The sequence below is a fragment of the Rhinoderma darwinii genome, unplaced genomic scaffold (genome assembly GCF_050947455.1).
Source record: "Rhinoderma darwinii isolate aRhiDar2 unplaced genomic scaffold, aRhiDar2.hap1 Scaffold_425, whole genome shotgun sequence".
NCBI lineage: Eukaryota > Metazoa > Chordata > Amphibia > Anura > Rhinodermatidae > Rhinoderma > Rhinoderma darwinii.
This window is the reverse complement of record NW_027463790.1, coordinates 90629-115463: the sequence shown is the minus strand read 5'-3', so window position 1 is coordinate 115463 and position 24835 is coordinate 90629. Positions and strand designations below refer to the sequence as shown.

At 42.8% G+C, this 24835-nt stretch overlaps 2 protein-coding genes across 2 annotated transcripts in view; one reads left to right on the top strand and one right to left on the bottom strand.

Moving 5' to 3' along the window:
- LOC142710433 (uncharacterized) overlaps nt 1-8121 on the top strand; it is a 108779-nt gene extending 100658 nt beyond the window's left edge. The window contains exon 8 of the mRNA XM_075848559.1: nt 5529-8121. Coding sequence (XP_075704674.1) covers nt 5529-6482 — 954 coding nt within the window. The 3' untranslated portion in view covers nt 6483-8121. The remainder of the gene's footprint in view (nt 1-5528) is intronic.
- Nucleotides 1-24835, bottom strand: part of LOC142710434 (uncharacterized) — a 151550-nt gene that overhangs the window by 62311 nt on the left and 64404 nt on the right. The window lies entirely within an intron of this gene.

The following is a 24835-nucleotide window of genomic DNA, read 5'->3' as shown; positions in this document are numbered from 1 at the left end:
AATTCTGAAGTTTATTTAATTATTCAAAATGTAGCAAGTGGCCATTCCATAGTGAAGTTCTCCTACATTTCCCTCCTCTCCTGATTCTATCACTCTTAGTAAGAAAGGTTTAGTAAACAATAAGGAGAAATTCTTCTCTTCTACTAACATTATTGTGTTATCTGCAGTATACATTGCCACCATATTATTCATAGTTGTTACACATCTGTTACTGGCCCATAGGATTATTTTAATATCTTTGTATATAAGAAATCTTATGGCCATACCTTGAACCATTACCGGAGGCGTCTCACTGAACCATCTGTTTGGCCTTTGTCGGGCTGATATACGTCAGTATACAGCAATAAAACTGTATAGAATAGCGTAGTACACTACAATATTCCATCCTGCAGAGTCCAGTAAAAAACATATACCCTAAACGTCATTATTTTTTTTACAATGGGGGCCTATAGATGGCAGATGGCACTATATGGCATCCGTCACAGGACTCCGTTAAACGGATAAGGTGAGAAGCTCCAATGATGTAACTGAACAGTTATCACTGGACCTTCCCTGGGCGAACTCAATCCTTGCAATACTGTGTAGTTCCGCCTCGGAGGATCGGAAGATATCCTTGACCTTCCTCAGGCTATGTAGTATGTGGGTTCCTGCAAAATGGCGCTTGTGTAGATGCGGCTGGCCACAATGAGAGGCGCTCTGTGTGTTCCGACACCTTTCAATCATAGCCAGCATTATGTTTTTGAACAGTTTGTTCTGCAGTAGTTCTCCTGTGGGATCGGACCAGACGGCCAGGCCTTTGTTCCCCACGCACATCAATGACCCTTTCACCAGTTGTCCTTCCTTGGACCACTTTTGATACGTACTAACCACTGCAGACTAGGAACACCCCAGAAGACCTTCCATTTTGGAGATGCTATGACCCAGTCGTCTAGCCATCACAATTGTCAAAGTTGCTCAGATTCTTTTATCTGCCCATGTTTCCAACACATCAACTTTAAAAACTGTTCATTTGCTGCCAAATATCTCCTCCCTTGTCAGGTACATTGTCAATGTTCTTCACGTCACCTGTCAGTGGGTTTAATGTTATGGTTGATTATTGTATATATTGAGGACAGTGGGGGTCGTCTTAGTTTAAAAATATTGACGTATTTGTCCTCATAGGTCCATGAGTCTTGCTACAGAGGAGGATGGGGGTGTTCCCTCTCTATAGAGCTTCTGTTTCCTGTCCAGGAGGGAGGCAGTCTCTCTAATGGTGCGGTCATGGGCTCACTGAAAACCAATGAACTAAATGTAATCATATATTTTTATTTTCTCATTCTTCATAACCGCACCAGGTAAAAGGAAACTTGGTGTCATAAAACCGTAGAGCTTCCTCCAACACCTCAGTGGTTTCCCTTCCCTTGTGGAGAGAAAACTTGGAGTAGTTGTTTTCCTTAATACAGGTACTTTGCGTGAGTAATAAAAGATGAGGGTCTTCACGGTGGGTTCCCTCTCTTGAAATGTAGAATTCCCTAATAAGCAGAGGTGTCATTGTTCCGGGGCGTACCAGGGCACTTTTTTTTGGTTGGCAGGGAGCTCTTAATAAATGTCCTCTGCGCCCGACCACTTTAAACTGTATCCGCAAATCTCAGGACGCGAGCTTTAGACTTTGATTAAATAAACATGGAAATGCCGGTGTAGAGAGAAGTGTGTGATATATAGGCAGATATACAGTAGTCATGTATTCAGTTACTGTGTGTTTCCTACAGATGGATCCAGTAGGAGAAATCCGCTAGAGAGATGTCCCAGTCCTCTGTATTCCCAGGACTGTCCAGAGGAAAATCACAATGTCCCAGAGAATCATCAGGTAGATGAAGCTGAGCCCTATACCACATTTATATAGGGGGGTGTGGAGCTGTTTGGTCCTGCGGTCATAGATGGGGTTATAGATTTTGGTGGTTTCTTATGTTGATCTGTTAGATTCTTCGCACTCTCCGTTGTATTGTACTGAAATATTACATATGTGACATCAGGGGGAAGATCTGACTAATAATAAAGCGGAGGATGAAGAAGAGCGGGTGAGGGGCGATCACCCGTGTAAGAGTGAAGTGGAGGAGGAAATTCCAGGAGGTGTTACCACAGGTCAGTAATAATGATATTAGAAAATGAATTGGGAGGTTTGGTAAGGTGGGGTTCCTCCTTAGTTCTACATTACAGTAACACGTCAGACAATGTGTTATACATAGTGCAGGATCTGAGGGAGCTGTGACTGCACATAGAAGTTCTCTACAAGGTGATCTATGACTCTGGTCATGCACTAGGCTTAGTGTCAGATTTTGGGGGGCACCAGGAGCCTATAAAAATGACAATAACTCAATACATTAGTATGTCTGACGATCGCTGGTTCAATGCCCGTGCAGGGACTAATAAAAAGTGTTAAAAATAGTTAAAAACATTTTTTAGTGGTGTACAAAAAATTAAAAAAAACCTTTTCCCACATTTCCTTTTAAAGTATTGTAATAAAAATAAACAAAATTGGTATCATCGCCTCCGTAAAAACTCTGAATTATTACAATATAACATTATTTAAATCGCATGGTGAACACCGTAAAAAAATGAAACCGCCAGAATCGCTATTTTTTTGGTCACTTTAGCGCTAAAAAGTAATGTAACAAAAAGTCGTATGTACAAACAAAAACTACAGCTCGCCCCACAAAAATAAGCCTTTACTCTGCTCAATCAACAAAACAAAAAAATAAAATTAACCGGCAGGATAAACGTAGCGTGATTTATACAGAACCGTGAACGCAACATTTAAAGAAAATTGCCCTTTTTTGATCAGTTTGCCTAAAACAAATGGAATAAAAAGTGTTTAAATAGTTGCATGTACCCCAAAATGGTACTAATAAAAAGCCCTCAAACCACTACGTCTATGAAAAATAAAAAAGATATGGCTCCCATTAGTCGAGGATGAAAAAATATGCAGATGAGCCGGTCCGAGGGGAACTTTCCTTCTGTTTCAGGAGGAGATTATCAGGGCTCTAATGTTTGGGAACCAGGAAGAGAAGGGCCCAAACATATCTGCTGGAAGCGAGGGGGCCCAGATTATACCAGGACAACACTTTCCCAGCAAAATACCCCAAACTACAAAGGTGCAGAGTGTGGACCAAAAAGGGATAGGAAAGCACAGCATTTATCAGTGTGACACCGGCCTGTGCATAAAGGATTCATCACAGTGTAACCCACATCTATGGAGAATTGTATTATTTACCCCATTATTATACACATTTGCACTGGACTTTCTTTACAGCCTGTGGACTGTTCTTATTGAACTGTAATAAGTGGCTTATGCGTGAGGTGGCCAGCGGCCTGTGTAGGCTACATGGCCAGCTCACTTATTATATGAGGGGAGAGGTTGTGATGGTGCATTATGTGTGTTTTATTGTGAGTCCTCAGCAGACAGGAATGACTGTAATCAGGTACCACAGGTCGTGTCTCCAGCCTATGGACAATCAGAGTATTTAGAGGTACAGTCCACGAGACATAAAGAGTTCTCATTGTCCAGTCCCCACAGGGGGTCATCAGGAGGCACCACCATTACTCAGCTAGAGTGCAGACCAGCAAATCAAGCAAATCCAATTATCTTCCCCATTGTGTTCTCATCCTGGCTGTGGCAGGCAATAGTCGGGCAATACACCTAATAGTGCTAAAGACACAACTCACTTACAGACAGTAGAAATACAAACTAAAGTCATTATAATGATAGTGACTAGAAACTGGCAAGATGTTTCTCCCCTGACGGGTGTATAAGGACTTGTCCTGGGGAGGATGGAGATCTTCTGTAATGTGTATTCAGAATCCTGACCACTTCTCTGTGATTTACAGCAAAGCAGGCGTAGTCTCTCGAGATTACGCTGTAAACTGCCATTTACAGCGAGATTTCGCTGTGCTGTAAATTGCAGAGAAGTGACAGGATTCTGAATACACATCCCGTCCTGGCTGGAGGTAATGTATATTCATTGTCATGACACTGCAGTAATGTTATAGTGTGTTTATGTGGCTGCACATAGCGATATAGCTATATCGCTATGTGCAGTGTAAATGAATGGAGAGAAGTGTATGACGCTGATTGGTCACTGATTGGTCAGCGTCATACACTTCTCTCCACCACGCCCACTTGGCCATATAGTAAAACACGCCCAGTTGTCCATTGAGAAACTCATTAGCATAAAGCTAATATAGGTCATAACGCCGTCAAAAATTATCGTTTTTCTAAATAAAAAACACTGCTGTAATCTACATTACAGCGCCAATCACATTATGTACAAGATAGGCCACTTATAATGTGGTGACAGAGCCTCTTTAAATATATCACTTATTTTAAGCCCTATATGTTCTGAGAAAAACAAGACCAAATACTTATAGGTTGGCAGAGAAATAGAACAACAATTCGCTATTAAATTGTCACATGACTAAAACTTGAATGAGGCCACTTCATTTCATTAGATTCACATTATCAGTACTTGACAGAACACTATTTCCCCTTAGAACAGCCTGAATTCTTAGTGGAATGATATTACTGTGTACTGGAAACCTTTATTCCAGATTCCGATTGATAACTTCACTTTGCCTATTCCACTACATCCCACAGATGTCCTATAAAATTGAGATCCGGTGACTGTTCAGCCATTAGGAAATGCAGACCTCATTATCATGTCCATGAATTCATCCTGTGATTTGTCTCATGACACATTATCTTGTTAAATGTAGACTGTAGTGCCAAGATTAGACTGTCTGTAACAATATTAAGTTAAGATTGTGTAGGCCTCATTAGTATTTAAACAGCCAAATGTGTTAGCAGAGAACAGGCTTCATTGCCAGACAAGGTTCTGCTTTTCAAAAAAAAAAATTTTTATTAAGTCAAGCTTTATGTAATAAATTAATAGTGGAGGACTGAGTGTAGACCAGAATCCTGGACTGTCATGGATTTATTTTAAAGTGAAATACAAAGCGTTATAAGGCTGGAATGGAGTCAAAAGTCAAGGCTTAAACTTCTTCCTGCTTGATCCATTTCTGACTTTGGCTCAAAACACTGCATGTGTGTTTCCAGCCTAATACGAATGTTATAAATTTGTCAACTTTTCTATTGTGAAACAAAATCAACATTTTTTTTTTAAATCCTAACAGAAAATCCCAGTAAAATCTCTGAGGGAAACTTCACGTTATTGCTAAATTATGAAGTAGAAGATGAAGATATCATGCAGCAGTCTTCAGGAGAAAACCTCATTACCCTTAATGTACATCCAGGACTTCACAGTAAAGACCTATCATATAATTTCACCAATCATGAGGAACCTTCTCCTGACCAATCACAGATTGTTACCACAAGTACAGCTCAGAAAGGGGGTAAAAGGTTTCAATGTGGTAAACAGTTCACAAAAATCTCAGGTCTTTTAACAAACAGAAGAATTCACAGAGGTCAGAAGCCGTATTCATGTCCAGAATGTGGGAAATGTTTTACAGATAAATCACATCTTGTTACACATGAGAGAATTCACACAGGAGAGAAGCCATATTCATGTCCAGAATGTGGGAAATGTTTTACAGATAAATCACATCTTGTTACACATGAGAGAATTCACACAGGAGAGAAGCCATATTCATGTTCAGAATGTGGGAAATGTTTTACACAAAAATCGCATCTTGTTGCACATGAGAGAATTCACACAGGAGAGAAGCCATATTCATGTTCAGAATGTGGGAAATGTTTTACAGATAAATCAAGTCTTGTTAAACATGAGAGAATTCACACAGGAGAGAAGCCATATTCATGTTCAGAATGTGGGAAATGTTTTACAGATAAATCAAGTCTTGTTAAACATGAGAGAAGTCACACAGGAGAGAAGCCTTATTCATGTTCAGAATGTGGGAAATGTTTTATAGATAAATCACATCTTGTAACACATGAGAGAATTCACACAGGAGAGAAGCCATATTCATGTTCAGAATGTTGGAAATGTTTTACAGATAAATCACATCTTGTTACACATGAGAGAATTCACAGAGGTGAGAAGCCGTATTCATGTTCAGAATGTGGGAAATGTTTTACAGATAAATCAAGTCTTGTTAAACATGAGAGAATTCACACAGGGGAGAAGCCATATTCATGTTCAGAATGTGGGAAATGTTTTACAGATAAATCACATCTTGTTACACATGAGAGAATTCACAGAGGTGAGAAGCCGTATTCATGTTCAGAATGTGGGAAATGTTTTACAGATAAATCAAGTCTTGTTAAACATGAGAGAATTCACACAGGAGAGAAGCCGTATTCATGTTCAGAATGTGGGAAATGTTTTACAGATAAATCAGGTCTTGTTAAACACGAGAGAAGTCACTCAGGAGAGAAATTATATTCATGTTCAGAATGTGGTAAATGTTTTACTACTAAAGGCAAACTTAGGGCTCATCAGAGAAACCACACAGGGGAGAAGCCATTTTGATGTTCTATATGTGAAAGATGTTTTACAAAGAAATTTACATTTTGGAACTCCGCAGAGAATTCACATAAAGTAGAAACCATAATCTCGTTTAGAATGTGGGAAATGCTATAAGGGCAAAAAAAAAAACACTTTTTAAACACATCAGATTATTCACAGACTTTAACCCCTTAGTGACCAGCCTATTTTAGGCCTTAATGACCAAGCTATTTATTAAGTTTTTCCATCGTCTCATTCAAAGAGCTATAACTTTTTTATTTTTGTCGACATAGCTGTATAAGGTCTTGTTTTTTGCGGGACAAGTTGTATTTTGTGACAGCACCATTTTGGGGTACATAGAATTTATTGATTTAACTTTTATAAAAAAAATGTTTGGGGGGGAATAGAAAAAAACAGCAATTTTGCCACACTTTTTTGCGTCCTAAATTTACGCTGTTTACCGTGTGGTATAAATAACACAATAACTTTCTATATTTTGTATGTTTTACTACTTTTTACCCAGTAAAAACACTTTTTGAAAAAAAATTATTTGTTTTTGTGTCTCCATATTTGAAGAGCCATATCTTTTTTTTATTTTTCCGCCGATGCAGTAGTATGAGGGCTTTTTTTGCGGGACAACTTTGTCGTTTTTATTGGTACCATTTTGGAGTACATGCGACTTTTTGATCACTTTTTGATCACTTTTTATCAAATTTTTTTAAAGGCAGGATTCACAGAAAACTTTTATTTTTTTTATTTTATTTTTTACGGCGTTCACTGTGCGGGTTAAATAATGTAATAACTTTATAGTTGGGGTCGTAACGGACGCGGCGATACCAAATATGTGAACTTTTTTACTTTTTTTTTTATAATAAAGCATTTTGTAAGGGCAAAAAGTGGGTTTTTAATTATTTTTCATGTATTTTTTTTTTTTATTAACTTTATTCAACTTTTTGTTTTACTAGTCCCACCAGGGGACTTAACTAAGCGATCCTCCGATCGTTTTTATAATACACTGCAATACTTCTGTATTGTTGGTATTAGTGCCTGTCCGTGTAAAACGGACAGGCATCTGCTAGGCCATGCCTCTGGCATGACCTAGCAGGTATACTCTACATGCAGACCCGGGGGCCTTTATTAGGACCCACCGGCTGCCATAGAACACCGGCACTCTGCCATCATGCGCAGGGTGCCAGTGTATTGAGAGAGGGAGTGACATATCTGAGGGGTTAAACTGATATCTATCTCACCCGTGAGATCAGGGATCGTGAAAAGGCGTATTCACGGTCACTAATGGGTTAAACAGCCAATAAGTGTTTATTAATTTTTTTAGGTGGAATTAGTCTGGATCTGCCAAACACTCAAATTATATTTACCTGAGAGCAACTGTGACCGGGATCTATGAAGAAAACATTGTGGATATAAGGAAGAATAGAAGAGCCTAGTTTACTTACAAAGCAGAGAAGCCAAATTGTCCCCATGAACCTCACGTCTTATTACTGTATTCATAAATTCCCCCGCACTGCAGGGGAATCCAGACTGACCCTAAGGACAATGTAAACTTATTGTTTTTAACATATATGGATATTTTAGATTTGACTTTCATTAAAACAGTATAAAAAGATGAAGGTGATGGAATTGAAGAAAAATAAACACTTAACAAAGTAACTTTCTAATTGAATAAAATAAATATTCACAGATTTATTTTCATGAAAGGAAATGCCATAAGTGTATTTATCACTGAATTAGAATCAAGGTTGGTGTAAAGGATCTGCCAGGCACTACGTCTGTGGAGACTCCCAGGGTTAATCAGTCGACACCTGAGGCCAGACCTCTTAGACTGACACCGGCTCCCACCAATCAGGGTGGCAGGCTCAGGAGTGGGAGAGCCTATCGCGGCCTGGTCAGTCAGAGTTAGCTCCGCCCCCTGTCCATTTATACCTGCAGTTTTCTCTTCCTCATTGCTTGTTATTCTTTTGGATTCCTGGCCCCACTGCTGCTTGCTCCAGCCTGCTTCTGCCGTGCTTCTGCCTTGCTGCAGTTCTCCTTGACTTGACTTGCTTGCTTTGCTTTGCCCCTGGCTTGCTTCTGTCTCCGTGCCCGCTCGGGTTACTCACTTCGTCCTGGTCCTGACTGTTCGTTCGCCGCTCCGTTTCCTCGTGGCGTTCCGTGGCTACTGCCCCTTCCCTTGCGTGTTCCCTGTTTGTTTTCCTGTGCACTTAGACAGCGTAGGGACCGCCGCCCAGTTGTACCTCGTCGCCTAGGGCGGGTCGTTGCAAGTAGGCAGGGACAGGGCGGTGGGTAGATTAGGGCTCACTTTCCCTTCACCTCCTTCCTGCCATCACAGAATAACAAGCCCTTACCTAGTCTACCATTTCTCCTACGCTGTCGCTATCATGGACCCCCTTGAGACCCTGACCCAGCAGATGCAGGGCCTCTCCCTACAGGTCCAGGCCCTGGCCCAAAGGGTTGGGCGCACCACCTCACCTCTAGAACCCGACCTCAAGTTACCTGACCGGTTTTCAGGGGACCGTAAGACGTTTCTCTCCTTCCGGGAGAGTTGCAGACTATATTTCCGCCTTAAGCCCCACTCCTCAGGTTCCGAGAACCAGCGGGTGGGTATCATCATATCCCGACTCCAGGAAGGGCCCCAAGAGTGGGCCTTCTCCTTGGCTCCTGACGCCCCTGAACTTTCCTCTGTTGATCGTTTTTTCTCTGCCATCGGACTCATTTACGACGAGACTGACAGGACTGCTTTAGCCGAGAGTCAGTTGGTGACCTTACGTCAGGGTAGGAGACCGGTTGAGGAATACTGTTCTGATTTTAGGAAGTGGTGCGTAGCTTCTCAGTGGAACGATCCGGCCCTAAGGTGCCAGTTTAGGTTAGGATTATCTGACGCCCTGAAGGATCTGCTGGTTAGCTACCCCTCGTCTGACTCCCTTGACCAGGTTATGGCCCTAGCAGTACGACTTGACCGACGTCTCAGGGAACGTCAGCTAGAACGCTTCAGTGTGCTCCCCTCTGACTTTTCTGCGATCCCCCCCGAGGTCCCGCCTCCTCGCCCCTCCACGGAGGACTCGGAGGTACCTATGCAACTCGGGGCCTCCATGTCCCCTCGACAACGTAGGGAGTTTCGCAGAATGAACGGTCTCTGCTTCTACTGTGGGGACGACAAGCATCTACTGAACACCTGTCCCAGGCGCAAGAATAAGAAGCCGGAAAACTTCCGCGCCTAAGTGATCATCGGGGAGGTCACTTGGGCGCACAGGTATTTCCCGTTAATGTGAAACGCAATAAAATTTTGCTTCCCTTTCAGGTCTCGTTTGCTGGCCGGTCTGCCACGGGCAGTGCTTTCGTGGATTCTGGCTCATCTGCTAATATCATGTCTGTGGAATTTGCTATGTCTCTAAAGATGCCTTGTATTGATTTACCTTATCCTATCCCTGTAGTAGGAATCGACTCTACTCCCCTTGCTAATGGTTATTTTACTCAGCATACTCCTGTTTTTGAACTCCTGGTTGGCTCCATGCATTTGGAGCAGTGCTCTGTACTGGTGATGCAGGGATTATCGTCTGATCTGGTTTTAGGCCTTCCCTGGTTGCAGTTGCATAATCCCACGTTTGATTGGAATACTGGGGATCTCACCAAATGGGGTAATGAATGTCTTATGTCATGTCTTTCTGTTAACTCTACTTCTCCCCGGGAGGAGGTAAACACGCTTCCTGAGTTCGTTCAGGACTTCGCCGATGTGTTTTCTAAGGAGGCCTCCGAGGTGTTGCCCCCCCATAGAGATTACGATTGCGCTATCGATTTGGTGCCTGGTGCCAAGCTTCCTAAAGGTAGGATATTTAATCTTTCATGTCCTGAACGTGAAGCCATGAGGGTGTATATCCAGGAATGCCTGGCCAAGGGTTTCATTCGCCCCTCGACTTCTCCTGTAGGTGCTGGCTTCTTCTTCGTGGGGAAGAAGGATGGTGGTCTTAGGCCGTGCATTGATTATCGTAACCTGAATAAGGTCACTGTAAGGAACCAGTACCCACTTCCTTTGATTCCGGATCTTTTTAATCAGGTTCAGGGAGCCCAATGGTTTTCTAAGTTCGATCTACGGGGGGCATATAACCTTATCCGCATCAAAGAGGGGGATGAGTGGAAAACTGCGTTCAACACACCCGAGGGTCATTTCGAATACCTGGTCATGCCCTTTGGGTTGTGTAACGCCCCTGCTGTCTTCCAGAATTTTATTAATGAAATCCTGAGAGAGTACCTGGGTAATTTTCTTGTTGTGTACCTTGATGACATACTGGTGTTTTCCAAGGACTGGTCCTCTCACGTGGAGCATGTCAGGAAGGTGCTCCAGGTCCTTCGGGAGAATAATCTGTTTGCTAAGACTGAAAAATGTGTCTTTGGGGTACAGGAGATACCATTTTTAGGGCAAATCCTCACTCCTCATGAATTCCGCATGGACCCTGCCAAGGTTCAAGCTGTGGCGGAATGGGTCCAACCTGCCTCCCTTAAGGCGTTACAGTGTTTTTTAGGGTTCGCCAACTATTACAGGAGATTTATTGCCAACTTCTCGGTCGTCGCTAAGCCTCTTACGGACCTTACCCGCAAGGGTGCTGATGTCCTCCATTGGCCCCCTGAGGCCGTCCAGGCCTTTGAGACTCTCAAGAAGTGCTTTATCTCGGCCCCCGTGCTGATTCAGCCCAACCAAGAGGAGCCATTTATTGTGGAGGTTGACGCTTCCGAGGTGGGAGTGGGGGCCGTCTTGTCCCAGGGTACCAGCTCCCTCACCCATCTCCGCCCCTGTGCTTACTTCTCTAGGAAGTTTTCGCCCACGGAGAGTAACTATGATATTGGCAACCGCGAACTTCTAGCCATTAAATGGGCTTTTGAGGAGTGGCGGCACTTCCTGGAGGGGGCCAGACACCAGGTAACGGTCCTTACGGATCACAAGAATCTGGTTTTCCTAGAATCGGCCCGGAGGCTTAATCCTAGACAAGCTCGGTGGGCACTATTCTTTACCAGATTTAATTTCTTGGTTACCTATAGGGCTGGGTCCAAGAATATTAAGGCTGATGCTCTGTCACGTAGTTTCATGGCCAATCCTCCTTCCGAGAAGGATCCCGCTTGTATTTTACCCCCTGGTATAATCGTCTCTGCCACGGATTCTGATTTAGCTTCTGATATCGCGGCTGATCAGGGTGCAGCTCCCGGGAACGTCCCTGGGGACAAACTGTTTGTTCCCCTGCAATACCGGCTGAGGGTACTCAGGGAAAACCATGACTCCGCTCTATCTGGTCATCCTGGCATCTTGGGCACCAAACACCTCATTACCAGAAACTATTGGTGGCCTGGGTTGCCTAAAGATGTTAGGGCTTACGTCGCCGCTTGTGAGGTTTGCGCTAGGTCCAAAACCCCTAGGTCCCGACCTGCGGGCCTACTACGTCCCTTGCCCATTCCCCAGAGACCTTGGACCCATATCTCCATGGATTTTATCACCGATTTGCCTCCATCTCAGGGCAAGTCGGTGGTGTGGGTGGTAGTCGACCGCTTCAGCAAGATGTGCCACTTTGTGCCCCTTAAGAAGCTACCTAACGCCAAGACGTTAGCTTCTTTGTTTGTGAAACACATCCTGCGTCTCCATGGGGCCCCAGTCAATATCGTTTCGGACAGAGGGGTACAATTTGTTTCCTTATTTTGGAGAGCCTTTTGTAAAAAGTTGGAGATTGATCTGTCCTTCTCCTCCGCCTTCCATCCCGAAACTAACGGCCAAACGGAAAGGACCAACCAATCCCTGGAACAATATTTAAGGTGTTTCATCTCTGACTGTCAATTCGATTGGGTCTCATTCCTTCCCCTTGCTGAATTTTCCCTGAATAACCGGGTCAGTAACTCGTCAGGGGTCTCCCCGTTTTTCTGTAATTTCGGGTTTAACCCAAGGTTCTCCTCCGTCTCCCCTGGTTGTTCCAATAATCCTGAGGTAGAGGATGTTCATCGGGAACTGTGCACTGTCTGGGCCCAGGTTCAGAAGAACCTAGAGGCGTCCCAGAGCGCACAAAAGATTCAGGCGGATAGTAGACGTTCTGCTAACCCCCGGTTTGTCGTCGGGGATTTGGTCTGGTTGTCGTCCAGGAACTTGCGCCTTAAGGTCCCGTCCAGGAAGTTTGCTCCCCGATTTATTGGGCCTTATAAGGTCATTGAAGTCCTCAACCCTGTATCCTTCCGTCTGGAGCTGCCCCCATCCTTCCGCATACACGACGTCTTTCATGCTTCCCTCCTTAAACGCTGCTCCCCGTCCTGGTCCCCCTCGAGGAAACCTCCTGTTCCCGTTCTCACCCCTGAGGGGGTGGAATTCGAGGTGGCCAAGATTGTGGACAGTAGGATGATCCAGGGCTCCCTCCAGTACCTGGTCCATTGGAGAGGATACGGGCCGGAGGAGAGGACTTGGGTACCTGCTCGAGATGTTCACGCTGGGGTATTGGTCAGGAGGTTCCACCTTCTCTTCCCCACTAAACCGGGTCCTCTTAGTAAGGGTCCGGTGGCCCCTCATAAAAGGGGGAGTACTGTAAAGGATCTGCCAGGCACTACGTCTGTGGAGACTCCCAGGGTTAATCAGTCGACACCTGAGGCCAGACCTCTTAGACTGACACCGGCTCCCACCAATCAGGGTGGCAGGCTCAGGAGTGGGAGAGCCTATCGCGGCCTGGTCAGTCAGAGTTAGTTCCGCCCCCTGTCCATTTATACCTGCAGTTTTCTCTTCCTCATTGCTTGTTATTCTTTTGGATTCCTGGCCCCACTGCTGCTTGCTCCAGCCTGCTTCTGCCGTGCTTCTGCCTTGCTGCAGTTCTCCTTGACTTGACTTGCTTGCTTTGCTTTGCCCCTGGCTTGCTTCTGTCTCCGTGCCCGCTCGGGTTACTCACTTCGTCCTGGTCCTGACTGTTCGTTCGCCGCTCCGTTTCCTCGTGGCGTTCCGTGGCTACTGCCCCTTCCCTTGCGTGTTCCCTGTTTGTTTTCCTGTGCACTTAGACAGCGTAGGGACCGCCGCCCAGTTGTACCTCGTCGCCTAGGGCGGGTCGTTGCAAGTAGGCAGGGACAGGGCGGTGGGTAGATTAGGGCTCACTTTCCCTTCACCTCCTTCCTGCCATCACAGTTGGTGCTCAAAATCATGCCCAGATCTGGTGGTGAATGGCCAGTTTTTCTTGTAATACCCTAATATTTACCGGCTAAATCGTGTGTCCATTTGTCATCTGTGGTTGTGGTTGACGTTCCGTCTGTTCTTACCCTCGGGATAGATTCACTTGCGGCAGATTTGTAGCATAAATTTCTGAAACAGCCGGAAAGAAAAGTGTAAGTCCTTCATTTATATTTCCCAATAATTTTCAATACGCTCTTAGATTTGCCTAAAAAAAACCATGTGTGATTCCAGAATTAGACAGGATCCAGGAGGAACGTGTCTCATTTTAAACCTCTGACGTTTGGTTTCCCTCTGTTAGTGAAATGTACAGTATCACCATGCCGAGAACCAGAGCGCTCTCAGGCCTTCAGAAAGGTTATGGATGTCTATGATTCAGGAAAGGGCAGTTGTCTAAAATCTCCACATGTAGATGGTTTTCTGGACAGTGGAATGATTAACATCTAATAGTTTGACCATTTTCCCTTTGGAACATGGAAATACCAGTAGACCCGCCACGGAATGGCCAAAAATAAATAAATGGAGGATTCTTGAATGGTCAAGTGAAAGTCTTGTTCTAATTACCATCAAGATTCTGTGGGGAGATGTAAAACTGGTTGTGCATGCTCCACATGAAAGAGTAGGAAACGTCATCTCCCCTATAAGAGACTAGTAGACCGTAAAGCCCCATTCACATTTGCAAATTTTATACAGTATTTTGCATCACTATTTATAAGACAAAACTAGGAGTAGGTCCAAGACATGGAAGACATGCAGATCTTTCCATTGTACTTTTCTCTGTTTATGTTCTGCTCCCAGTTTTGGCTTACAGATACTGATGCAAAATACTGACCGAAATATACAAGTGTAAATGAGGCCTTAAAAAAGAAACGCCTGCTGGAGGTTGTTTTTGCCAAAGGGGCAGAACCAGGTATTTGAGCCGTACAAGGAAGTGGCATATCTGTGAGGTGTTTTTTTTTTTTTGTTAAGTTATTGCAAATTCAATTTATGAATTTTTCTTTCATATTTTTATACTGTATGAATGAAGATTAAATATTAATACACATGTCAACAGATGTAAAGAAAAAAGATTACATAGGGTCTCTTTACGTGACTGCAGTAGGAGACTTAGACACTGCAGGGTCCATACATGTGTAGTTTTGAAGGGTAAGATAATGATTGTGAGTAAGAATAAAACGACGTTAGGGTTTCACCTTACACATGAAAAAACTTTATAGTTCTGTTACAATCCACCGATCAGGGTTTACATGAACTACCGCTCCTGTCCTGACAAAGCCGCGCAATGATCTCCCATCATCTTACACTAAACCTTATGTGTAACGTTGTGTTGTTAGAATTTTATTTTGTAATAAAGTGCTTGTTTCTCACAATGTTTTTTGTTATTTTCGGTGTTCGTTGAATTGGGTTTTATCAATGTACCTAAAATGGGTTATCTGTCTGTTTACAAGGCAATGATGTCACATCACATGGTAAGGATTGGCTGCCTTGGAGACAAGACAAAGTGTCATGACACCTTATAAACATAGAGAAGCGGGAACCTGCAATGTGAGAATGCTGCAGAATAAAGTATTCCCAACACAGGATATGCCATAAATGTCTGGTAGATGCAGGTCCCATCTCGGGGACCCTGCACATATGTAAAAAACAGGGTTCCCCTGACCTGCATGATGAGTAGGCTGCTGCATCATGGCGGAGAATGAATCGGGAGGTGGCAGTGAATGGGCATACACTAGATCCATTTTCCTAAAAAAAAAAGTCTTGGTTTAAGGCCTCAAATCTAGATTTTTCCGGCTTAGGATGTCCACAACCATGTTTTCTGATCCTTTTATAGGGAATGATGAGAGGGACAGATTTTCCTTGGCCCAGATGACATAAATAGTATTGTCAGACAGAATCTTGACATGGTGATGTCTTGATTGTAGAACGGTCAATTTTGCAGTTTTCCAGACCGCTCTCAATTCCTGGTAATTTGAAGATCTTAACCATTTGTCCTGAGGCCAAGTTCCCTGTAGACATTTGTCCCGTAAATAAGACCCAAAGGTTGTTTCATATTTGCTCAGGAATGTAGAGATTATGTTAAGATTCTTCTGACTAAAGCCATGAACAAAAAATAAATAGAAATTCCACACTGTAAATGTTACATAGTTTGTACGGTTGAAAAAAGACACATGTCCATCAAGTTCAACCAAGGGATGGGAAAGGGGAAGTGGGATGGGAAAGGGGAAGTAAAAAATTTCTACACATAGGAGCTAATATTTTTTTGTTCTAGGAAATTATCTAAGCCTTTTTTAAAGCCATCTACTGTCCCTGCTGCGACCAGCTCCTGCGGTGTCTCCTGTCCCTGCTGTGACAGCTCCTGCGGTGTCTACTGTCCCTGCTGTGACCAGCTCCTGCGGTGTCTCCTGTCCCTGCTGTGACGGCTCCTGCGGTAGGCTATTCCATAGATTCACAGTTCTCACAGTAAAGAATGCTTGTCGCCTCTGCAGGTTGAACCTTTTTTTCTCCAGACGGAGGGAGCGCCCCCTTGTTTTTTGAGGGGGTTTTACAAGGAACAGGATTTCACCATATTTTTTGTATGCGCCATTCATATATTTATATAAGTTAATCATGTCCCCCCTTAGTCGTCTTTTCTCAAGGCTAAATAGGTTTCGTTCTTTTAATCTTTCCTCATAACTTAGATTCTCCATGCCCCTTATTAGCTTCGTTGCTCTTCTTTGTATTTTTTCCAACTCCAGGGCATCCTTTCTATGAACTGGAGCCCAGAACTGGACTGCATATTCTAGATGAGGCCTCACTAATGCTTTGTAAAGTGGTAATATTACATCCCTGTCCCGCGAGTCCATGCCTCTTTTGATACACGACAATATTTTGCTGGCCTTTGAAGCAGCTGATTGACACTGCATGCTGAAATTTAGTTTATGATTTAAAAGTATACCCAGATCCTTCTCACCAATTGACTCCCGCAGTGTAGCTCCCCCTAGGACATATGATGCATGCAGGTTTTTCGTACCCAGATGCATAACTTTACATTTATCTACATTAAACTTAATTTGCCAAGTGGACGCCCAAACACTTAGTTTGTTTAAATCTGCCTGTAATTCATGAACATCTTCCATAGTCTGAACTATATTACATAGCTTGGTGTCATCTGCAAAAATAGAAATAGTGCTATTAATCCCATCCTCTATATCATTAATAAATAAGTTGAATAATAGTGGTCCCAGCGCTGAACCCTGGGGTACACCACTTATAACCGGGGACCATTCAGAGTAGGAATCATTGACCACAACTCTCTGGATACGGTCCTTGAGCCAATTCTCAATCCAATTACAAACTATACTTTCTAAACCTATAGTCCTTAATTTACCCATTAGATGTCTATGAGGGACAGTGTCAAATGCCTTTGCAAAGTCCAAAAACACTATATCCACAGCGGCCCCTCTGTCTAGGCTTCTGCTTACCTCTTCATAAAAACAAATCAGGTTGGTTTGACAGCTTCTGTCCTTTGTAAAACCGTGCTGGCTGTCACTTATAATACTATTTATTGTCACATAATTCTGTATATAGTCCCTCAATAGCCCCTCAAACATTTTCCCCACAATTGATGTTAAGCTTACTGGTCTATAATTACCCGGCGAAGACCTAGAGCCCTTTTTGAAAATAGGCACCACATTTGCCCTGCGCCAGTCCCTTGGCACTATTCCACTCATGAGAGACTCTCTAAATATTATGAAGAGGGGGACAGAAATAACTGAACTAAGCTCTTTAAGAAATCTAGGGTGTAACCCATCTGGTCCCGGGGCCTTGTGCACATTTATTTTATTTTATTTAGCTTGGACCATATCTACATTCATCCAATTCAGTATATCAACTGATATATTAACAGCACCGGCAGCGGCTACATCAGCTGCTCCTTCTTCTGTTGTATATACAGAGCGGAAGAACCCATTTAGTAACTCTGCCTTCTCTTGATCCCCTGTGATCAACTCCCCATTACCATTATCTAGGGGTCCTATATGTTCAGACCTGGGCTTTTTTGCATTTATATGCTTGAAGAATTTTTTAGGATTTGTTTTACTATCCTTGGCCACCTGCCTTTCATTTTGTATTTTTGCTGATTTTATTACATTTTTACAGATTTTATTAAGCTCTTTATATTTTACAAAGGCTGCAGATGTACCCTCAGATTTGTATTTTTTAAATGCCCTTTTTTTGTCATGTATTTCCCCTTTCACAGAAGGTGTAAGCCATGTGGGGTTTAATTTGAGTCGTTTATACTTGTTACCTGTAGGAATACATTTTGCACTATAATTACCCAAAGTAGATTTGAAAATCTCCCATTTATCATTTGTCCCATTATTTGACATTAGTTTTTCCCAGTCTATATCCTGAATTGCAGCCCTCATCCTGGGGAATTGGCCTTCTTAAAATTAAATGTTTTTGCCCTCCCAGCCAGCGTTTGTTTTTTTACTGTATAGGTAAAATGTAACTATATTATGATCACTGTTACCGAGGTTTTCACGAACATTGACATTCCCAACAAGCTCTGCATTATTAGAAATGACCAGATCCAACAGAGCTTCACCTCTAGTCGGGTCTTCCACAAACTGGCCCATAAAATTTTCCTGCAACAGGTTGAGGAAATGTCTCCCCTTTGCAGTTGAAGCCGAACCATGACACCAATTAATATCCCGATAATTAAAATCTCCCATTATCACAACAGTACCCGCCTGTGCAGCCCGCTCCATTTGTTTATATATTTGACCTTCTATCTCTTCAGTTATATTGGGGGGTCTATAGATTACACCAAAAGTAATTTTTTCAGTGTTTACTTCCCTTTGTAATTCCACCCACAAGGTTTCATCCTCCTCACAGTCTTCACCCTCTAATGTCTCATTAACACTCACCTTCATATCGCTTCTCACATACAGACATACACCACCACCTTTCCTATTTGCCCTGTCTTTCCGAAACAGTGTAAAACCCTGTAGATTTACAGCCCAGTCATGTGAAGAGAATTGTCCAAAGATAACGTGAAGTCATAAAGGATTGGAGGAACTGCTGAAATCTTCTCATCCAGTTCCATGGGAAAAATAAAAAAAAAGTAATAGGGGAAAAAGAAATTAACAAAACGGCGCTACATAGGAGGAGTACAATCAACACATTCACCTTGTTTAGCCTATTACATAATTAGTACGGTTGAAAAAAGACACCTGTCCATCAAGTTCAAGCAAAGGATGGGAAAATGGAAGGGATGAAACAAAAATTCTACACATTGAACATAGGAGCTGATATTTTTTTAGGCTGGATTCACACGAGCATATTTACGTCCGTAATGGACGGAACGTATTCCGGCCGCAAGTCCCGGACTGAACACGATGCAGGGAGCCGTGCTCCTAGAATCATAGTTATGTACGATGCTAGGAGTCCCTGCTTCGCTGCAGGACAACTGTCCCGTGCTGTAATCATGTTTTCAGTACGGGACAGTAGTTCCACAGAGAGGCAGGGACTCCTAGCGTCATACATAACTATGATGCTAGGAGCCCGTGTGAATCCAGCCTTAAAGCCATCTCCTGTCCCTGCTGTGACGGCTCCTGCGGTGACTATTCCATAGATTCACAGTTCTCACAGTAAAGAAGACTTGTCGTCTCTGCAGAGTGAACCTTTTTTTCTCCAGACGGAGGGAGTGCCCCCTTGTTTTTTGAGGGGTTTTTATATAGAACAGAATTTCACCATATTTTTTGTATGTGTCATTCATATATGTATACAAGTTAATCATGTCCCCCTTAGTCGTCTCTTTTCAAGGCTAAGCAGGTTTAGTTCTTTTAATCTAATTCATAACTTAGATTCTCCATGCCCCTTATTAGTGTCACGGCGCGGGGTGTGGACCCACTGGGCCGTAGCGGGGTAGCAGCTGGCCAACAAGGTATAAAACAATGTCTATAGTTCTGAATGGGTACCTGAGGCAATGTAGGCAGTGGCAGGAACACGACTTGGCTTTCACAGCAGGTGACGCCGAGGATGCAGCGGGAAGACACGCCTTGGCTTTCACAGCAGGTGACGCCGAGGATGCAGCGGAAGACACGACTTGGCTTTCACAGCAGGTGACGCCGAGGATGCAGCGGGAAGACACGTCTTGGCTTTCACAGCAGGTGACGCCGAGGATGCAGCGGGAAGACACGACTTGGCTTTCACAGCAGGTGACGCCGCGGATGCAGCGGGAAGACATGACTTGGCTTTCACAGCAGGTAACGATAGTACGGGATGCAGGGTACAGGCAGCAGGAACGGGTAACACTGGGAACTGGAAAACACTGGGAGACATTTAGCAAGACAGACTAGGGTATACAATAACGCTCAGGCAAGGAACCAGTGGGCAGAGCCCCTTTTTATAGTCCAGCAGCCATTTGGGCTGATAATTGATTTTTGACAGCTGGACGCGTACTGGCCCTTTAAGGGAAACAGCACGAGGACCCGGGAGAGAGTGCGGGCGTCTGCCAGGAGGAGGAGGACGCCGAGCAGAGAGGTGTCCATGGCCGGGATCGTCAGGGGGTGAGTTAGAACGGCGACCCCCGGCCATGGACGTAACAATTAGCGACGTTGTTCTTCTTTGTATTTTTCATTTTTTATATGAACTGGAGCCCAGAACTGAACTACATATTCTAGATGAGGCATCACTAATGCTTTGTAAAGTGGTAATATTATATACCTGTCCCGCGAGTCCAGGCCTCTTTTAATACACCACAATATCTTGCTGGCCTTAGAAGCAGCTGATTGACACTGCATGCTGTTATTTCATTTATGTTCTACAGGTACACCCAGATCCTTCTCAACAAGTGACTCCCCCAGTGTAGTTCCCCCTGGGACATATGATGCATTCAGATTGTTGGTACCCAAATGCATAACTTTACATTTATCTACAATAACCCCTTCCCTCTTTGGCCACTTTTGACCTTCCTGACAGAGCCTCATATTTCAAATCTGTCATGTTTCACTTTATGTGGTATTAACTTCGGAATGCTTTTACCTATCCAAGCGATTGTGAGATTGTTTTCTCGTGACACATTGGACTTTATGTTACTGGTGATAACGCAGTTCCCAAAAGGTAGATAGATCGACACCAATATGGCCGGAGACAAAAACAGAACAGATGTGTATCTGATTACTGTAGAGGTCTGTGCTAGTCCTGGCCCCTATAGTTTATTTATACTCATTCTATATTCATGCAATACCATAAGACAATAAATAATACAAGACAGTATTTTGGCTAACATGCAGTAACATTACATAACTTGGAGACAATCAATCCTTCACCTTTAGTACAATTCTGAGAATTATCAGAACAAACATGTTTTCTTCCTCTTCCCCTTCACTCCCCCAGTCTGTGTATTCTATCCATAAAATTCTTGCGAAATGATGACTAACTCCTTCCTCCCTCCTTTCCTTAAACAACATCTGGAAAGCATGTCCAGATTAACTCTTAGAATTACAATTATTTTAACATTACTCCCCTCTTTTTATCATTTGGCTAGACCTGTGACTACTCTCCCTGCCTTATCAAGAAATCTTAAAGGTCCGCTCTACCTACACAAGATATAGAGATACTAATCTCCATAAATTGTGAGACGTTCAACATCCATCCAGACGATCCTTAAGTTTAGATTTCTCCTGTTACCATTCCCCTTTTGCTAGTACTAATATAGATTTTAAAGGAAAATATGAGGGCTAGAAGAGTTAGTTAGAAATATATATATATAAATTGTTACACACACATGATATATATATATATATATATATATATATATATATATATATATATATATTATGACAGTAATTTGTTCATTCTTGTCTTTGTCAAATCAATTTGTTTCCACAATAAATGCAGTCTTAGATGTCATTAAGTGATTCCTTTTCACATATGAAGCATTTGGGTTTGATAGGAGTAATCATGATCATTACTGGGTTATCGTCTCGTTCAGGGGGAGGTCTTTTGTGCGTACTGCTACAGTTTGACTCTAATATTTTCCTAAAAACAACAAGTAGAACCTTAAACCAATTGAGCTGGTTCAGCCAAGATAACCATTCCGGAAAATGCAATTCGGATTGAGCGTTACTTTTGCGATATCGTTCCTTTAGCTCCTGTGCCTGTTTAATATCATAAGCAACTTGCATCATTCCAGTAGGATTGATATAGTGACAAGATGCTGGTCCTACTATTTGACAAAGTCCTCCTTGTTATGCAGTTAGATAATCCAATGCCATAGTGTGTTGATTAGTAACTACTATTAATTGTTACGTATATGCAGAAGTAACACTTATAGCATCAAAAAGATAGTCAGTAATATTATCGAATACATCTGCTAAGGCTTCCATATGTTGGCCATTTTGAGTAGTTCTAAGTAAAGAAGTGACTGGACTACCAACGATAGAGGAATGCGTAAAGGTGTTACCCTCTTATAATTTTACAAATTATTAGTGTAATGAAATCACACTAGGTGTACACCACCAATTGAATAGTATATATGAAAAAGGGGGAGAAGGGATAGAGGGAAAGTAGTGTGATCGTATTGAATTGAAAAAATAATACATACTTTATTGATAAATGGTTAAAAAATGGCAATCTTAGATGTTGAATTAACAGTGACAATGACCCCTCACTTGACACTGTAGACAAATCGATGTCTTAAGTGAACATACTCCGTTGTGAATAAAATTACTGGCCTTCAACCTGTATGGGACAATTAGCCTCAAGCTGGGATGTATATATGTTTGATACACAACAGTTAGCCTGCACGTATTAGTAGTGTGATCGTATTGAATAGCCTGCACGTATTAGACTTGAAACAGAGGATGTTGTTAAACTTCCTCTGAAAAATCAATGACTTTATTAACAGTCAGAATGACGTGTCTCACATGTTGGGCTATGAATATACCCTTCTTATTGATATGCCTATGATCAGGTTATAATCAAAACCCTACAGTAAAGGATCCTGCTGAAGGGACATTCACTGTGTGTAACCGAGGAGATTTACAGCCTGTGAGCCGGGTGTTTTAATTATAAGCAATGTTACTTGTCCATATATATACTCCGTTCACCGAGATATCAGCTCTCAACCTCCAATTGTGGCAGAATATCTGCCGGGATTAGGGACTTTCATCCGCCTCTGGCGCTGAGTCTGCACACTGTATGTGCGCTCAGTGAGCTATTACAAACAAAGGGACCGTGCTGAGCTGTACTGGATGTGCTGACAAGCACCCAAACAGCTGATCTCCTGTCTATCTCCTGCAATCCTTCAGGTTATCAGACTACGCACGGCAGTGTACAGTGCATGCCGTCTCTGTCTCCGTGCAAATTGCTAGACACGCTGAGACTGTTGCCACAATAGGTTCTTCCATCGAAGGGCTTATATTACAGCCCAATGAAGGAACCTTAAAGAGGCTCTGTCACCAGATTTTGCAACCCCTATCTGCTATTGCAGCAGATAGGCGCTGCAATGGAGATTACAGTAACGTTTTTATTTTTAAAAAACGAGCATTTTTGGCCAAGTTCTGACCATTTTTGTATTTATGCAAATGAGGCTTGCAAAAGTCCAAGTGGGCGTGTTTAAAGTAAAAGTACAAGTGGGCGTGTATTATGTGCGTACATCGGGGCGTTTTTACTACTTTTACTAGCTGGGCGTTCTGACGAGAAGTATCATCCACTTCTCTTCAGAGCGCCCAGCTTCTGGCAGTGCAGACACAGCGTGTTACATAGTTACATAGTTACATAGTTAGTACGGCTGAAAAAAGACACATGTCCATCAAGTTCAACCAAGGGAAGGGAAAAGGGAAGGAAAAATTTCTACACATAGGAGCTAATATTTTTTTGTTCTAGGAAATTATCTAACCCTTTTTTAAAGCCATCTACTGTCCCTGCTGTGACCAGCTCCTGCGCTCGGCTATTCCATAAATTCACCGTTCTCACAGTAAAGAAGCCTTGTCGCCTCTGCAGCTTGAACCTTTTTTTCTCCAGACGGAGGGAGTGCCCCCTTGTTTTTTGAGGGGGTTTTACAAGGAACAGGATTTCACCATATTTTTTGTATGTGCCATTAATATATTTATATAAGTTAATCATGTCCCCCCTTAGTCGTCTTTTTTCAAGGCTAAATAGGTTTAATTCTTTCAATCTTTCCTCATAACTTAAATTCTCCATGCCCCTTATTAGCTTCGTTGCTCTTCTTTGTATTTTTTCCAACTCCAGGGCATCCTTTCTATGAACTGGAGCCCAGAACTGAACTGCATATTCTAGATGAGGCCTCACTAATGCTTTGTAAAGTGGCATTATTACATCCCTGTCCCGCGAGTCCATGCCTCTTTTAATACACGACAATATCCTGCTGGCCTTTGAAGCAGCTGATTGACACTGCATGCTGTTATTGAGTTTATGATTTACAAGTACACCCAGATCCTTCTCAACAAGTGAATCCGCCAGTGTAGCGCCCCCTAGGACATATGATGCATGCAGGTTGTTGGTACCAAGATGCATAACTTTACATTTATCTACATTAAACTTCATTTGCCAAGTGGACGCCCAAACACTTAGTTTGTTTAAATCTGCCTGTAATTCATGAACATCTTCCATAGTCTGAACTATATTGCATAGCTTGGTGTCATCTGCAAAAATAGAAATAGTGCTATTAATCCCATCCTCTATATCATTAATAAATAAGTTGAATAATAGTGGTCCCAGCACTGAACCCTGGGGTACACCACTTATAACCGGGGACCATTCAGAGAAGGAATCATTGACCACAACCCTCTGGATACGGTCCTTGAGCCAATTCTCAATCCAATTACAAACTATATTTTCTAAACCTATAGTCCTTAATTTACCCATTAGGCGTCTATGGGGGACAGTGTCAAATGCCTTTGCAAAGTCCAAAAACACTAAATCCACAGCGGCCCCTCTGTCTAGACTTCTGCTCACCTCTTCATAAAAACAGATTAGGTTAGTTTGACAACTTCTGTCCTTAGTAAAACCGTGCTGGCTGTCACTTATAATGCTATTTATTGTCACATAATCCTGTATATAGTCCCTCAATAGCCCCTCAAACATTTTCCCCACGATGGATGTTAAGCTTACTGGTCTATAATTACCCGGGGAAGACCTAGAGCCCTTTTTGAAAATAGGCACCACATTTGCCCTG